The sequence below is a fragment of the Eleutherodactylus coqui genome, chromosome 9 (assembly GCF_035609145.1).
Source record: "Eleutherodactylus coqui strain aEleCoq1 chromosome 9, aEleCoq1.hap1, whole genome shotgun sequence".
NCBI lineage: Eukaryota > Metazoa > Chordata > Amphibia > Anura > Eleutherodactylidae > Eleutherodactylus > Eleutherodactylus coqui.
The window spans coordinates 169,155,893-169,172,184 of NC_089845.1; the positions used below are offsets into that span (position 1 = coordinate 169,155,893).

Sequence of the window (16,292 nt, forward strand, 5' to 3'; positions counted from 1 at the left end):
AGGATGTAACTCAGGATGAGTACAGGATAAGTAATGTATGTACACAGTGACTCCACCAGCAGAATAGTGAGTGCAGCTCTGCAGTATAATACAGGATGTAACTCAGGATCAGTACAGGATAAGTAATGTATGTACACAGTGACTCCACCAGCAGAATAGTGAGTGCAGCTCTGGAGTATAATACAGGATGTAACTCAGGAGCAGTAGAGGATAAGTAATGTATGTACACAGTGACTTCACCAGCAGAATAGTGAGTGCAGCTCTGGGGTATAATACAGGATGTAACTCAGGAGCAATACAGGATAAGTAATGTACGTACACAGTGACTCCACCAGCAGAATAGTGAGTGCAGCTCTGGGGTATAATACAGGATGTAACTCAGGATCAGTACAGGATAAGTAATGTATGTACACAGTGACTCCACCAGCAGAATAGTGAGTGCAGCTCTGGAGTATAATACAGGATGTAACTCAGGATCAGTACAGGATAAGTAATGTATGTACACAGTGACTCCACCAGCAGAATAGTGAGTGCAGCTCTGGGGTATAATACAGGATGTAACTCAGGATCAGTACAGGATAAGTAATGTATGTACACAGTGACTCCACCAGCAGAATAGTGAGTGCAGCTCTGGAGTATAATACAGGATGTAACTCTGTATCAGTACAAGTAATGCTTTTCCAAATGTATAAATGTTTAATGTAGATTAATTGTATATGGGAACTAAAAGTTTAAATTCACACCCCTATATACTCTTGTCATGTGTATACTTTATGTATATGCTGTACACCATTTTCTGTGGCAAAACCAGAGTGCCTGCAGTAAAAGCGTCCATATGATAGATGTGACCGGTCGTCGCTGGCATGCCGCTGCATTTTATCCACTGTGTTTTACTGATTACCATACAACCCCGAGGTGATCAACATTCTGATCAGCAGACCCCGGGGGTCAGAGCTATGTGGCTAATCACAACCATCTGTTGATACTACAGCTGGACTCCTGGAGACACTCGCACATAATCGGACAGCGTCTGCAGCATTTTATTATGAAAACTCCATTTATTACCAGAAAGTCACTTAGAGATGAATGTCCGCGTGTGTAAGTGCAACGATGGAGATGCTCTCCTGTAGGGGGTGATGGGTCTTCGACGGTTAATCAGACTACCAACTGGGAGACGAGTCCCAACTCTTCACTTCACTATGACCAGTAATGGTGGGTCACAGGCCAGGACTGCTGCCCAGCGGCTGCCCAGGGATGGAAGCTTCATCGCCATCTGCTCTTCTATCAGAGGATTGTCCGGAACTCATCAAAGATGAAGTTTGGCACATGAGCCTCCACCACCTGCAAGAGGAAGGAGCGCGGTCACCATTCATAGCGCTGGCAGTTACGTGCACAAAGTACGGCAGCGGGCTCCATGGGGCGGGCACCGGGGCTGCAGCACGGGACGGGGAACGGCCGCGACTGGAGAGTATACCATTTTCCTTCATTTTAAGCCAGTTTAACTTTTTTAAGACCTGGAAGACCCCTTCAAAGGTCTGTTTTTCGAGACTGTTGGTTTGCGTTATTTTCCCGGAAAAAATAGCAGAGTCTGAAGAATTATTTCTCCGGCCAAAATAACGGAAACGCAGTCAATAAGAGACAGAAGCGAAAGGAAGTCTTTTGCTTTTGTAACATTTTCCATATAACGAAGCCATCACATTTAACACAGCCTGCGACAAATCCGTTAAAACGGCTATAAGTGGTTGTAGAACGCAGGAAAATGGGCGGAAAATTAGTGGAAACTTTGTAAAAAAATAAAAGAAACAAACTTTACCAGTGGTTTAACATCCGTTCGGGTGCGCTCACACGGGCGAGGTTCACACACGAGTTCCGATTGATTGCGACATGGATGAAACGCGCACATTAAAAGAAAACCCACGGGTTTAAATGTTTTTATTCACAGGAGCGATTATTCAATAGCCAAAGGGAACAGCCGCCGGCCCGGACCGATCAGGATGGCCGTGGTCTACGCCTATCTGGAGATAAACAACGCTGCGGCACAATGCGCCAAATTCATAAATGAGCCGGGGTATATTTGAGCCTTAGTTGATGGCAGTTTATGACATAAATTATAGTAACATGCTGGGTTGCAGGTGGCCACACCCCCTCAGAAAGCCACGCCTACTATTTGAAAAAGCATGGCGCAAAACTCTGAAAAGGCACATTTTTTGCGCACAAATTTGAGACCTTTTAATGTCACAAGTGCCTTTATAAGTCAGCCCAAGCGTGACCTTATATATATATATATATATATCGTAACTCCTTACCCTCCGAGGCAGCTTGGTGAAGTGAACATAATCTTCGAGGAACATGAGCGCACCGACTACATCCGCCGGCATCTCTGGAATCTTCTGGCTGGAACCAAAGAAAAAAAGCTGGAAATGCGGTCTTCCACATGGCGGCGCTGTACAGACGGGGTGATCGCACCTTGGTTGGCTGCGTACAGACTGTAGCGGCGCTTGCCCTACCTTGTGCTCTGCTCCATGGAAGAGCGAATGAACTGCCCAATAAGTGCCAGGAACTGCTCCGTGTAGCGGGAATGGAACTGCTTCAGCAACGTCAGGAGCCCGAGGACTAATGGCGGCCAGTCAATGGCGTCTGCCGGCTTCCTGCAGGTCATACCTGGCAATGAGAGACAGGCGTATCAACGTCTTGTGTTACCATCTGCAACTGGAACCGCCAACTGATATTCATCGGAGCTCCTAAAAGAGGCTTATGGATCTTTAACCCCTTAGTGACGCGGCCTATTTTACACCTAGGGGTGACTACCCACTACAGTTCTTGTTCACTGCGAAATTCGCAGCATTGTTCTTTCTCCAGGGGTCTGTGGGACTTGTTAAAATCGCATCACGCAAAATTGCGATTTCGTGGTAAATTGTGATTTTGTCGCGATGCTTTTTTAACATTAGAAAGCCCCATAGACACCTGGAAAAAAACCCGCAGCAAATTCGCAAACACTGGCGGGTGGGCACCTGAGGAGGCAATGATTGTTTGCAATTTTCATCTTTGCTTTTCCAAAACCATAACTTTTTTATTTTCCCGCCGACCGGCCGTACGAGGGTCGCGTTCTGCACCGCATATAATGTACTCTAGAACCTTTTATCTGGTTTTGGACTGCAATTGTTTGTTAGGGTTCTTACAGCGTGAATCCTGCGGCATAAATGACATGATAAACCTTTCCTGCGGGTCCCATTACAACAATACCTATATATATATTTCTGTACATTAACCCCCGGCAGGACGAGATGCATCGTAACCGGCTCTGAGGAATGCGCTGAAAACTTAAAAAAATTTGTAAGTGGAGTGAAATGGCAAAGAAAACACGGAGTTGGCCCACCAGTAACGGTGGACACACGGCAGAGCGTTATTCTGCGGCCGTACGATTACGAGGAACCAAATTTATAAAGTATTTTTGTTGCACCATTTTTAAAAAATAAAAAATCTTTGGAAAAAAAAAAATGTATTCCGACCGCCATACGGTTTTTATCCTTCTGCTGATGGGTGAGGGCTAATATTCTGCTTGTATCGGTACAATTTTTGAGTACATGTGATTTTCTAATCTCTTTTTATAGACCATTTCCTTGGAGTCGCGGTGAACAACCTTTTATCACCCTTTATTTTTATAATTATTAATAAAACTATTTTTTTTTTTAGTAACTTTCACATTTTTTCTTTAGTTCCCATAGACTTGAACTTGCGATTGTTTGATCACTCATACAGTATAATGCAATAATATAGTACTGCATTACACAGCAATCAGCCATGGCAGCCCGGCAGCCCTATGGGCATTCCAAAGGTTTTAGGCTGTTAGGGCAATCAAACTGCAACCTGTGAGCTCATTGGGGGGAGCCAGAAATGACAGAGACATATTTAAAGGGTTAACAGCTGCGATCAGCATTTGTGCTGGTAGGGGCTGCTGCGGGTATGGAGTCCGATTGGCTCCCAGTCCTCCTATATACACACCCTGCATGCCCAAGATGCAAATGTACGTCCCAGTGTGTGAAGGGGTTACATAGTTAATACCCAGTGTCTTAACTAATCACATGCTTTCATGGTTCATGCTTCTGTACGCAGGGGTGGGGAGAACAGTGCATTGGGGTGTGGCCTGTGAACAATGGGTGTGGTCATACATAAAGCTAATCTGTAGTCTGTAACCTGATCTGATTATTTCCTGAGATCGCCGCACATTACCTAGATTTTTGTTATACTGTAACTTGGGTAACTGAGTGATGAGGAATAAGAAGTTGACGATGGGGAAGAAGGACAGCTGCTTGGTGGTGATGTAAATCTGGAAGAAGAGAGAAAGAAGAGCTTTAGCGAGAATGGAAACTAAAAAAAACCCCACAAAACAATAGAAGAAGTCGGAGTGCAACCGCCGTCACCTTATTCAGGGGGTTGTGGGTCCCCGCAGCTTCTAGGTAGGCCGTAATCTCATACAGGAGGGTGTTGTCCTCCTTGGGGCACGGCAGGGAGGGGTCCTTGTAATGTGCCTGTATGTCTGAGAGAATCGCTCTGGAATGCAAAAGAGGAAAACCAGTGATGGGCGATATTATTAACTATGTGCAACTCCAACAACTGCGTCCGACTCCACAGGCTCCAGCAGAGTCCATGAGCAGCGATTCACCGCCCCCTATAGATAACGTGGGAAGCAGCAGCCATGATGTCAGGAGACTTACGGACTCCGTAGAAAATTTGGCTGTTTCTGTAACTCCCATCGACATATACCGAGCACAGAACGGTGCTGGAAAAGGCAGTGAGTCCCGCTTCCCCCACCTACTCATAGAGAAAGCCTGTGAGTCCCGCTTCCCCCACCTGCTCATAGAGAAAGCCTGTAAGTCCCGCTTCCCCCACCTGCTCATAGAGAAAGCCTGCAAGTCCCGCTTCCCCCACCTACTCATAGAGAAAGCCTGTGAGTCCTGCTTCCCCCACCTGCTCATAAAGAAAGCCTGTGAGTCCTGCTTCTCCCACCTACTCATAGAGAAATCCTGTGAGTCCTGCTTCCCCTCCTACTCATAGAGAAATCCTGTGAGTCCTGCTTCCCCCACCTACTCATAGAGAAAGCCTGTGAGTCCCGCTTCCCCCACCTGCTCATAGAGAAAGCCTGTAAGTCCCGCTTCCCCCACCTGCTCATAGAGAAAGCCTGCAAGTCCTGCTTCCCCCACCTGCTCATAAAGGAAGCCTTTGAGTCCTGCTTCTCCCACCTACTCATAGAGAAAGCCTGCGAGTCCCGCTTCCCCCACCTACTCAGAGAAAGCCTGAGAGTCCTGCTTCCCCCACTCATAGAGAAAGGCTGTGAGTCCCGCTTCCCCCACCTACTCATAGAGAAAGCCTGTGAGTCCCGCTTCCCCCACCTACTCATAGAGAAAGCCTGCGAGTACTGCTTCCCCCACCTACTCATAGAGAAAGCCTGCAAGTCCCGCTTCCCCCACCTGCTCATAAAGAAAGCCTGCAAGTCCCGCTTCCCCCACCTGCTCATAAAGAAAGCCTGCGAGTCCCGCTTCCCCCACCTGCTCATAAAGAAAGCCTGAGAGTCCTGCTTCCCCCACTTATAGAGAAAGCCTGAGTCCCGCTTCCCCCACCTGCTCATAAAGAAAGCCTGCGAGTCCTGCATCCCCCACCTGCTCATAGAGAGAGCCTGCGAGTCCCGCTTCCCCCACCTACTCATAGAGAAAGCCTGTAAGTCCCGCTTCCCCCACCTGCTCATAGAGAAAGCCTGCAAGTCCCGCTTCCCCCACCTGCTCATAGAGAAAGCCTGCAAGTCCTGCTTCCCCCACCTGCTCATAAAGGAAGCCTTTGAGTCCTGCTTCTCCCACCTACTCATAGAGAAAGCCTGCGAGTCCCGCTTCCCCCACCTACTCAGAGAGAAAGCCTGAGAGTCCTGCTTCCCCCACTCATAGAGAAAGGCTGTGAGTCCCGCTTCCCCCACCTACTCATAGAGAAAGCCTGTGAGTCCCGCTTCCCCCACCTACTCATAGAGAAAGCCTGCGAGTACTGCTTCCCCCACCTACTCATAGAGAAAGCCTGCAAGTCCCGCTTCCCCCACCTGCTCATAAAGAAAGCCTGCAAGTCCCGCTTCCCCCACCTGCTCATAAAGAAAGCCTGCGAGTCCCGCTTCCCCCACCTGCTCATAAAGAAAGCCTGAGAGTCCTGCTTCCCCCACTTATAGAGAAAGCCTGAGTCCCGCTTCCCCCACCTGCTCATAAAGAAAGCCTGCGAGTCCCGCTTCCCCCACCTGCTCATAGAGAGAGCCTGCGAGTCCCGCTTCCCCCACCTACTCATAGAGAAAGCCTGTGAGTCCCGCTTGCCCTGCTCTCTCTATGAGTGGGGGGGATGATGCAGGACTCACAGCCTCTATGTGTAGCTGGGGGCCAAGCGGGAATCAATCCCAGTCCTTGTCTGTGAGTCTTGGCAGCAGTTAAACAGTCTTTAATCTGGAAATAATAAACTATAAATCTCTGAGCTCAGTGTCGCCCCCTTCAGATGCCCGCAGACAGGAGACCAGACAGGCAGTTTGTCTATGCCAACATTTGCTTATAAAGAAAGGCCATAACCAGCAATGTAATCATCCAGAGCGGCCATGTTATCTGTGAGCCCCGGCCGGCTAGCTGCCCATGACCCGGGGGGTCAGTAGATCACATGCCATCACACAGATCCCGCCCGCCCTCTTACTCGTTGACGTTGTCCAGCGCCGCCGCCAGGTGTTTGGAGTCAAATTTACAAGAGTAATTTAATTCATTGGCAATTTGCTGTCGCAGAATCTGCAGCTGTCCGACCTGCAAGGAGGGAGGAGAACGGTGAGCGCCGGAGAGAGACAAGAAGAAAACCCAGGTCCTCACCACCTAAGGGAAAGGTCTGCCTAATCAATGCCCACAAGTGGCGCCACCTTCTGGGTAAGCCCTGTGGGCGGCAGAGCACTATTGACTGATGCAGTGACTGCCATCCATCCTGCTCATCGGGATGCTTCTGCAGCCCACCTGTTGCTACGGGATCGGCAGCCCCCATACTTGCACATCGCTGTAGTATGCAGTCGGCTGTGCTGTCCCCCGCTCACAGCAGTATCAGGACTTCTTATTGAGGGACAACTTGTAGTTTTTACGGTACCTTTTAATGCGCCGTATAATGGACTGAAAAAGTAAACATTTTTTTGGGGGGGGAGGGGGGGGGGAATAAAAACCACGCAACTGCGCCAATTTTGTAGGGTTTAGTTTTTACAGCGTTCACAGTGCAGAAACACGAGCCATGAGCTCTGTCCTCCGGGTCAGTCCAACATAAAGATACCAGGCTTAGATATTTTTGAAATGTTTTTCTATTTTTAAAAAGCAAATAATTTTTTAAAACTAAAGACCGCCCTCCGCTGCCGTATTGGGAGACGCAGAACTTTCATTGTCTTGGTGTGTCTGAGGTGTCTGAGGGCTCGCTTTTGCAGGGCGCATTGTAGTTATTAGCTGCACCATGTTGGGTGTCTTTATGATCGTTTGATTCTAGCCTTCCTTTATGGCTTTCTCCGTTCAGTGTAAGTATTCCGATAAAGCTGCCAGTTATGGAGCGGACTAACTCCACATACACTGTACGACCACCTGATGGTCATGAAGGGGTTAACGGACATTTGGGAACCCTCTCTATGGGTCACAATGAAGCGCTGCTTGAGAGCACCGACTCACAGGAGCAGGGCGTGTGGCACTCTAACTGTGCCAGAACTACAACTCCCAGCATGCCCAACACCTGCAGGCATACCCTGATGAGAAAGCCAATACACTGCAGTACTTCTGTACTTTGTCATGGCAGCCAGAGACCTAACAGCCATTTTGGCACGCTGCACAGTAAGGGGGTGATGGGGGTTAGCGGGGGCCCCTCAAGTCTCTCAATCACTTGGATGCTGTAGCTGGCATTGACTGCAGCATCAGAGCTGTGGCCCGGATTGGGGTTATCTCTGATCCCAGCTGTATTTCACAGCCAGCACCCGCTCCGTATGGAGCGACTGCGCTTGTTCCCTTATGGCCCAGATATCAGGAAGGGGTTGGAAGGAGGAACATATTGCCGACCACCGAATTAGAACAGAGATGTCAGCCCAGCTAATGGGAGCGACATGTAAGAAAGCGCTCCCGTCACCCACCTTCATTATAGCGTCCAGGTACGGCCCCCAGATCTTCTGGGTTTTGGCGATGGCAGAAGAATAGATCTTGGCGGAATTGGCTGCAAAGAAAGAAGTGAACAGAACCTGAGTGCCGCCTCGTATTCTGTACGCAGCGTCCCTGCTAGTTACTAAGATTCTCACATAGAGCGTCTGCTGGTTTTCGTAGTCCAGCGAGCCAATGACAGACCAGGAATTAGAAGCGAGATGCTGTTTTGCACGAGTTGAACATTTTTATTAGCAGGAAGCCAATCAGACGCATAGTGTAAAGGGGTTCACAACGGATGGGCTCTCCTCGGGCTCTCCGCTCTGGTATGTGATGAGGAGCAGGAAGTGGAGGAGTGAAGCTGCGATGACAGCGGGCCAGACAATCAGCTGATCGGCAGCGATCCTCAGCGATGGGTAGGTTATCAGTTGTGAAGCCCAAAAACCCCTTTAGAGATCCTGGGCTCCAGTGCTAAATAACCAGAAGGACCGTATCTACTGTACCGCGTGCGACTTATAGTCCTGCTGTCCTCTTACATGGCCGGGGATATTTGGCCCCTCAATCATCAGGGCCCAGCATTGAAGGCTACTTCCTGACCCCCATGGCTATACCCCTACACACAAGCACGTCCCTCCTCCCAGCCCTGTAATGTGCGCTCGGCGGAGTTGCGTCAGGTTAGGGGCGCCCATACACATTACATGAAAGCAGGTCTAAGCACCAGTTCTGGAAGGACCAGCCGACTATGTAATGTGTATAGGGGTGCCCCAACTCTCCTCCCCATGGCAAATGCCAGGCATGTTAGAGTTGGGTATACCGGACCGTCTGTTCCTGTGGAAGATTAGGAGTCTGGCAGCATCTTAACCCCTTCATGACTGCCTAATGTAAATTTAGGTTGGGTGCTCATGAAGAGTGTATGGAGCGGGCTTGGGAGACGAGTCCACTTAATACCTTGAAGCTATAAGAGGAGCGTCCCAAGTAACTGACACAATCAGAGTTCACTCCAATCGCAGCAGGTAACTGTTTAGTTGCCGCAGTCATATCTAACCACACATCTAAATCAGGCAGCAGCATGGGGGACCCTTTCCACACCCTCGCAATCGGGGGTGCCAATAGGCTAGCATTAAATATGTCTACTGCTGACAGCGATGACTCTATGTGGGTCAAATGATCGTCTAAATGTCTGATTACCCCACGTAGAGTCTGAATTGGTCCACGTAAAAGGTTGGGTGGACGAGCACTGATCTCGCTTATCAGCGCTCGTCTACAAGAGCAAATCGCTCCAAGTTGAAGGACCCCTATTCCTCGTTCCCCATTGAGAACACACTGGTGTTTGGTCAAGCGTAGACATGTATGAAGGAGTCAGGAGCTGTTCTAGTTGAAGGAGCAGTTGGCTGACCGCTATCTAAGCTGTGTGGCCACCTTAAGCACTTACCTATAATGCCCTTTATTGGACTGACAACTTTCTGTAGAGCTCTGAGTGTTTCTTGAGCAGTCTTGTCCTTCAGAATGACCCTTTGATACAACCGGAGGAAGTTCTGAAGAAAGAAAGGATGCGGTGTTGAGATAAGAAGGAGTGTCAAGGGTCTCAGAACAAGATATATGTGAAATACACAGACATGCCAAAAGTCATGGGACAGGAATGATCATCATGTAGGACCACTTCTCACCCAGCAAAGTGTAACAACTTGGTATTGATTCCACAACTGATCTGGAGGGATACTGAGCCGTCTGGATAGTTCCCCCCCCTCTCCCCCACTCCCAGTCCACAAGCTACACCACAACAGCCTAGACTAGCCTCAAAACTACCCCTCTACCGCCATCCCGAACATCCACTCTCCAACCCGTTTCTTTTTTAGGTCAAAGTATAGGCACCCCTCCCTACACCAGTTCAAACCCCCCAGAAACTCTGACCTCTCCATTCCCTTGTACTTCCACCAAAACCAGTGCTGCAAAAATCACACCACTAACAAAACATTGGTATCAGAATGAACCAAAACCACAGTTTTACAAAGCAATCCCACCAACCCCAAGGAAAAGACCAAACATAGAAGGAGGGGCAAACGAGCTGGGAAACGTCATAAGAAAGCAATCACTGACCTAACAAGTGAGGACATCACCAGACAGCTTCACCCTATCGAAACATCCTGAGCCGAGGGTTATTGTGCTAGCCCATTGAGTCGTCCCGATTTATCCCAATTGTTTGTGGATCTAAATCACTTGATCAGAAATCTCACTTTTCATATGCATTTTGGTATAAGAAGTAGAGATGAGCGAGTATACTCGCTAAGGCACATTACTCGAGCTCTCCTGCTCGACTCTAAAGATTTGGGGTCCGGCGCCGGTGACAGGTGAGTTGCGGCGGGGAGCAGGGGGGAGAGAGAGCTCTCTCCTCCGTTCCTCCCCGCTCTCCCCGGCCCCCGAATCTTTAGAGACGAGCGGGGAGATACTCGGCTAAGGCACTATTCGCTTGAGTACTGTGCCTTAGCGAGTAAACTCCCTCATCTCTAATAAGAAGTGTTGTGGACTCCTCTAACCGCATCCTCATCATTACCAACAATCCCGTGGGTGGACAAACGAGCCCCTACATAGACCTGGAGGATGCGGTGGAACTGGTGCTTCAAGAACCCATTGCCACCAATTTAACCCCCCAAGCAATGTTTATCCCGAGGTACACAGAGGACTTCGTATTCAGACCTTTTATAAAAAAATGAACGATTTTAACATTTTATCCAAAGAGAAATGGGGATTATACAGGAAGCGGGCGACGACCCTAAAAACCTGCAGAGAGACTGCAGACAAGGGGGAGCTGTAGGAAGCCCGAATAATATTGGGGGACGATACTGTACAAAACTCAGTGGGAATCCAACTCTGACACGAAGAAGTCCGCCTGATTTAATTCTGATGGTTTTAGTAGAAATTGTTTTTCTAAAACTGAAAAGGATTTTATTTGTGTAAATTCCTCACAAACCACCTTATTTTTATTTTTTTACTCCAAATTCTTAAATCCCTCAGGAACCCCCCAGAGCGCCCCATTATAGCCGAGATGGGCTCGATCACAAGTAATTTATCTGAATATATAGATCCCCAATTACAACGTCTCGTAACTACCAGCCTACCCAAGGGACACCGGACATCTCCCAAGTACCAGGAAGGCCATTCCATGGAAGGATTCTTCTATCTGGGCCTCCCTGGATGTGACATCCCCGCACACTGCTATCCCCATCCCCGCACACTGCTATCCCCATCCCCGCACACTGCTATCCCCATCCCCGCACACTGCTATCCCCATCCCCGCACACTGCTATCCCCATCCCCGCACACTGCTATCCCCATCACTGCACACTGCTATCCCCATCACTGCACACTGCTATCCCCATCCCCGCACACTGCTATCCCCATCCCCGCACACTGCTATCCCCATCCCCGCACACTGCTATCCCCATCCCCGCACACTGCTATCCCCATCCCCGCACACTGCTATCCCCATCCCCGCACACTGCTATCCCCATCCCCGCACACTGCTATCCCCATCCCCGCACACTGCTATCCCCATCCCCGCACACTGCTATCCCCATCCCCGCACACTGCTATCCCCATCCCTGCACACTGCTATCCCCATGACACGGGCGTCCTGGCAGTTCAGCACTTCTTAGACCCCTTGATGACTACCCACCAAAGAACCGGATTATTTTACCTACAACAGTAGTTTTCATCAAAGGGACCGCCATGGGGACAAGATTTGTGCCCAGTTATGCAAACCTCCATGTGAACGCACTCGAAGAAAGAATCACCAATCCACATATATGATTTCACTACAGAGTTATTGATGATATTTTAAATCATATGGGACTTTATTTAGACTTTAAGATGACCTCTTGGGGTCTGGAGATTTTAGGCTTAATGACAGTCAAATGTTTTAAAGGAAAGGGAGCCGGTCAATTAAGCCTTTTTGAGGGGAACAACCACAAGACCAGCCAGTGGGCCTACAGAGGTCTGTGACAATTGGGGACCAATGCTCCAGAACACTGGGACTGGTTTTAACACCCACTTGAGAATCGTTATAGCAAGGCATTGGGGGGTATTACAGGGTAAAAAACCTTTCCTTACAGATAATCTCTAGACGAACCTAAGTAACCTGTCGGAGGAATAAGACCCTCAGAAACACATTGGCCCCTTCTTTTCCTCAGCAGCGCAAGATCCAAATCACATGAATCCCCGCAGCCGAATTGGTCCATCTTCTGATGGAACCGACCAGCGCTGGGCGGACTCCATTGTCTATGATGGGGTCCACTGGGTTTCCGCTCAGCTGACCGTCATTTTGCCACAAGAAGTAGTGCTGCATACAGGACTATTTCTTCCAATATTTGGTACCAGAACTTCCGACTGGAGGTTCCAACGCAGATGTGAAGGCAGCTTGTAAGTAGAATTTCATCTTTTTGAGACCTCTGTATATACGGATGCAAAAGCCTTTCCATCTAATGACATCTCAAGCTAAGAATTGCTGCCAGTATATTGAATATTTCCAGTCAAATGAACATGACTACAACCGTTTCTGGTCTGATGGCGCACGCACGTCAGTTTGCAGTCGGTTGCAATATACTACTACCTGCGTGCGCTGTGCGTGTGAACACTGCTGGCGCCCATGCTCTTACAGTTGCATGTGGTGGCGCGCACCACCCTCCGACGCATTACCCTCCGGCCACGGTCATTCATTATATTAACTATGCACATTGCCAATATGTTTCATTCCATCATGTAATGTGCTTGAAAAGGAGGCCCATCCACTTGCACGTCCTCTGAAACGCGTCGCACCTTCCTGCATTGTTGACATTTTGTTTTGGAATAAACTGGAGTCGTTCTCCTTCAAACCTACCTGAACAAACATGGATGCCAGAGGAGGCTCACCGCTGCCTGGGAACCGCTCACTCCTGTAAGTGCCTTGCCTACCTTTTACTACTATCCACTATACACTTGGAGCGCCGGGTTCGTTGTAAAGTCGTGCTTCCCCACAGCTCCGGGGTATTGGTAGGTGGAGGATCTCGGGTGTGAATGGACCTCTCCACCACGCCCCATAAATTCTGGACCAGCTTACGTCAGATGAACGTATCGGCCGCACCATTCATAGGAACGCTCCGGAATGCAACTCCAACCAATTCTGGAAGACTTGGGCCCGATGGCACCGTGCATCATTCTGCTGGAATATCCCATCATTGTGGGGAACATGAAGGTCATCAAGCAGTAAAATGTAGAGGGTACCGGTCAATGACGTGTTTAGCGGGACCAATGGAGCCAACCCATGCACGGGAATAGTATGGCATGCCAGCCTGCACAGTGCCTTGCTGGCAACTGCTCTGTGCCACACACAAATCTACCATCAGCGCGATACTATTGGTACCATGACTCATCGGACCTCGCCACGTTACCAATTCTCTAATGCCCAGGTGGGCATCTACATACTGCTATCCCAGGATTTTTGGCACATCAGGGTATATAGCAATGATCATGGAGGGAGATCTCTGGTCCTTCTATAATTCTTCCAGCTTCTCTCCAGCCTGAAACGGCTGAAGGGAACAACATGGCGCATTTAAACAAAGCACAGACCTGGCGTTTAGCGTCCCTTTACAAGGCTGAAGAGCGTATTGTTACCTGCAGCTCTTTCACGATCATGAAGCACAGCAGCCGGTCCAGGCCGTTCAGTCCGAATGTCCCCAGCGAGTCTTGGATCTCGGAGAAGAGGTGGTTGTTGGTCACCTCTTGGTGAGTCCTCATGTCGTACCAGGTGTTCATCTGATCTATGTAACAAGTCACCCTAAAAGGTACAACAAGAGCCGACTGAATAGCAGTAGAATAGGAGCGGCGCTGCGCATGTGTGACCGCCACTGCATTCACGTCCATCTCCATAGACAGTGACAGGAGCAGTGATCATGCGTGCGCACCTCCCTCCCCTCACCTGCGAGCCTTGGGGTGTACGGTTCTCTAAATCTCTCAGGGGTCCCAGTGGTCGACATCCCCCCCCCCCCCCCCGCCATTTATCAGCTGTCTCATGAGCATGAGCCATGGGTAAATGACGTGGTCGCACCAATCTTGATTGCTATGGACCCAGAGCCAACCGACGAGCATTGCTAACACATCCTGCCAGCAGGGGGCTTGACATGACGAACAGGGGTGAGCAATGAGGAGGATTAGGGAATCTTCACACGGCCGGAATCCAAGATGGATTTTTTTCCACATGGATTTTGCCTTAAAAGCTGCAGCAGAAATCTAGGGTTGAGTCGTGGATTACCGCTGCGGCTCTGACTCGTATGTCTGGGGATCCACACATGGATTACCGCCGCGGCTGTGACTCGTATGTCTGTGGATCCCCACATGGATTACCACCGCGGCTCTGACTCGTATGTCTGCGGATCCACACATGGATTACCGCCGCGGCCTGACTCGTATGTCTGCGGATCCACACATGGATTACCACCGCGGCTCTGACTCGTATGTCTGCGGATCCACACATGGATTACCACCGCGGCTCTGACTCGTATGTCTGCGGATCCACACATGGATTACCACCGCGGCTCTGACTAGTATGTCTGCGGATCCACACATGGATTACCACCGCGGCCTGACTCGTATGTCTGTGGATCCACACATGGATTACCACCGCGGCTCTGACTCGTATGTCTGCGGATCCACACATGGATTACCACCGCGGCTCTGACTCGTATGTCTGCGGATCCACACATGGATTACCACCGCGGCTCTGACTCGTATGTCTGCGGATCCACACATGGATTACCACCGCGGCTCTGACTAGTATGTCTGCGGATCCCCACATGGATTACCGCCGCGGCTCTGACTCGTATGTCTGCGGATCCCTACATGGATTAAGCTTTATTTTTAATGGGCAATTCCATGTGCGGATTTCTCTTGTGGATTCAGCGTCAACAATCGACCGGTCACTTATTTTTAGCGGATTTCAAATCCATGTATAGAAAACAATCTGTGCCTACGGTGCGGATTGCCACGGAAGCTAATGGGGCACCAAAGAGCTGTGGAGTCATACATACATAGCAACATAGTAGGTTAGGCTGAATGAAGACCATGTCCATCTGGTTCAGCCTGTTTCACCCCCTTGTTGATCCAGGGGAGTCGCCATAGATTGGATGCAGATTCGACCTAAAATCCGTGTTCACACGGTGGAACTTGGCGCAGAATTTTCCACGATAATTTCAGCTTTATAAAAACGCAACAAAATCCACAGCGCCCCCCGCAGGTGTTGCCGGGGATCAGCACTTGGAATTCCCCCGGTATAGAATTCCAATGTGGAAACAAGCGTTAACAAGTGACACAACGTTCCGCGTTGGAATCCTGCAGTTGACGGGGAGCTTCCACTGCGGATGCCAACCAGAAACCGCAGGGGGTTAGGACAGAGGGGTTTTTTAGGTAGAAGATTCGGCGGCGCCTTCCACCGTGTGAACATACCGCAAGGCACGAGACATCATGGCACTGTAGCAATGTCACCAGTGAGGTGCCCACCCCTTAATGGGCTTCTGGCTGATAGGACTGTGCCATCAGCTCATTAACCCCTTCAGGACCAGAGAGTTGTCATTTTATTTATTTTTGCCCTCCAAGAACCAGAACTTTTACATTTTTGCATTGACATAACCACAAGAGAGACTGTTTTTTTGGGACGCGTTGTATTTTTTAATGAAACTTTTTAATGTATAATCTATGGAAAAACTTGCATTTTTTTTCATTTCTCCCCACTTAAAAATGTTTCAATTGTACCATTTTTGGTGGGGGGGGGGGGGGTCCTGGAGCGGTCGCAGTAACAATGACCTGTGAACTTCGTACGATTCCGGGGATGCCGATCTCCTAGACTTCACTTTTATGTGTTTTCTATTTCTTCTTAAACAAAAATTACTTCCCACCGCCGTATTCTGAAACCCAGAACCTCATGTTTGTGTTGGGCTGTGGGAGGACTCGGCCGAGCTGCAGTTTTTATAGTTCCCATTTTAGGAAACATACGTCTTTTTGATCACTTTTTATAGCCAGAATGCTTCCCAGCACTTTGGGTTTTTTTTCCTGTTTTTTTTTGTTTGTTTTATTAACAGCCTTCACCGAGGGGGATAAATGTTGTGAGAT

The 16,292-nt window shown here is 49.2% G+C and overlaps 1 protein-coding gene across 2 annotated transcripts in view; it reads right to left on the reverse strand.

The window, feature by feature from the left end:
* Positions 1-1,024: 1,024 nt before the first annotated feature.
* WASHC5 (WASH complex subunit 5) overlaps positions 1,025-16,292 on the reverse strand; it is a 78,995-nt gene continuing 63,727 nt past the window's right edge. For both annotated transcript variants that reach the window (XM_066578784.1, XM_066578785.1), the window contains exons 21-29: positions 13,803-13,965; positions 9,589-9,691; positions 8,153-8,232; positions 6,709-6,812; positions 4,422-4,551; positions 4,231-4,327; positions 2,508-2,661; positions 2,307-2,394; positions 1,025-1,341 (exon numbers count right to left, since the gene is read on the reverse strand). In XM_066578784.1, the coding sequence (XP_066434881.1) occupies positions 1,285-1,341; positions 2,307-2,394; positions 2,508-2,661; positions 4,231-4,327; positions 4,422-4,551; positions 6,709-6,812; positions 8,153-8,232; positions 9,589-9,691; positions 13,803-13,965 (976 nt within the window). In that variant the 3' untranslated portion in view covers positions 1,025-1,284. The remainder of the gene's footprint in view (positions 1,342-2,306; positions 2,395-2,507; positions 2,662-4,230; positions 4,328-4,421; positions 4,552-6,708; positions 6,813-8,152; positions 8,233-9,588; positions 9,692-13,802; positions 13,966-16,292) is intronic.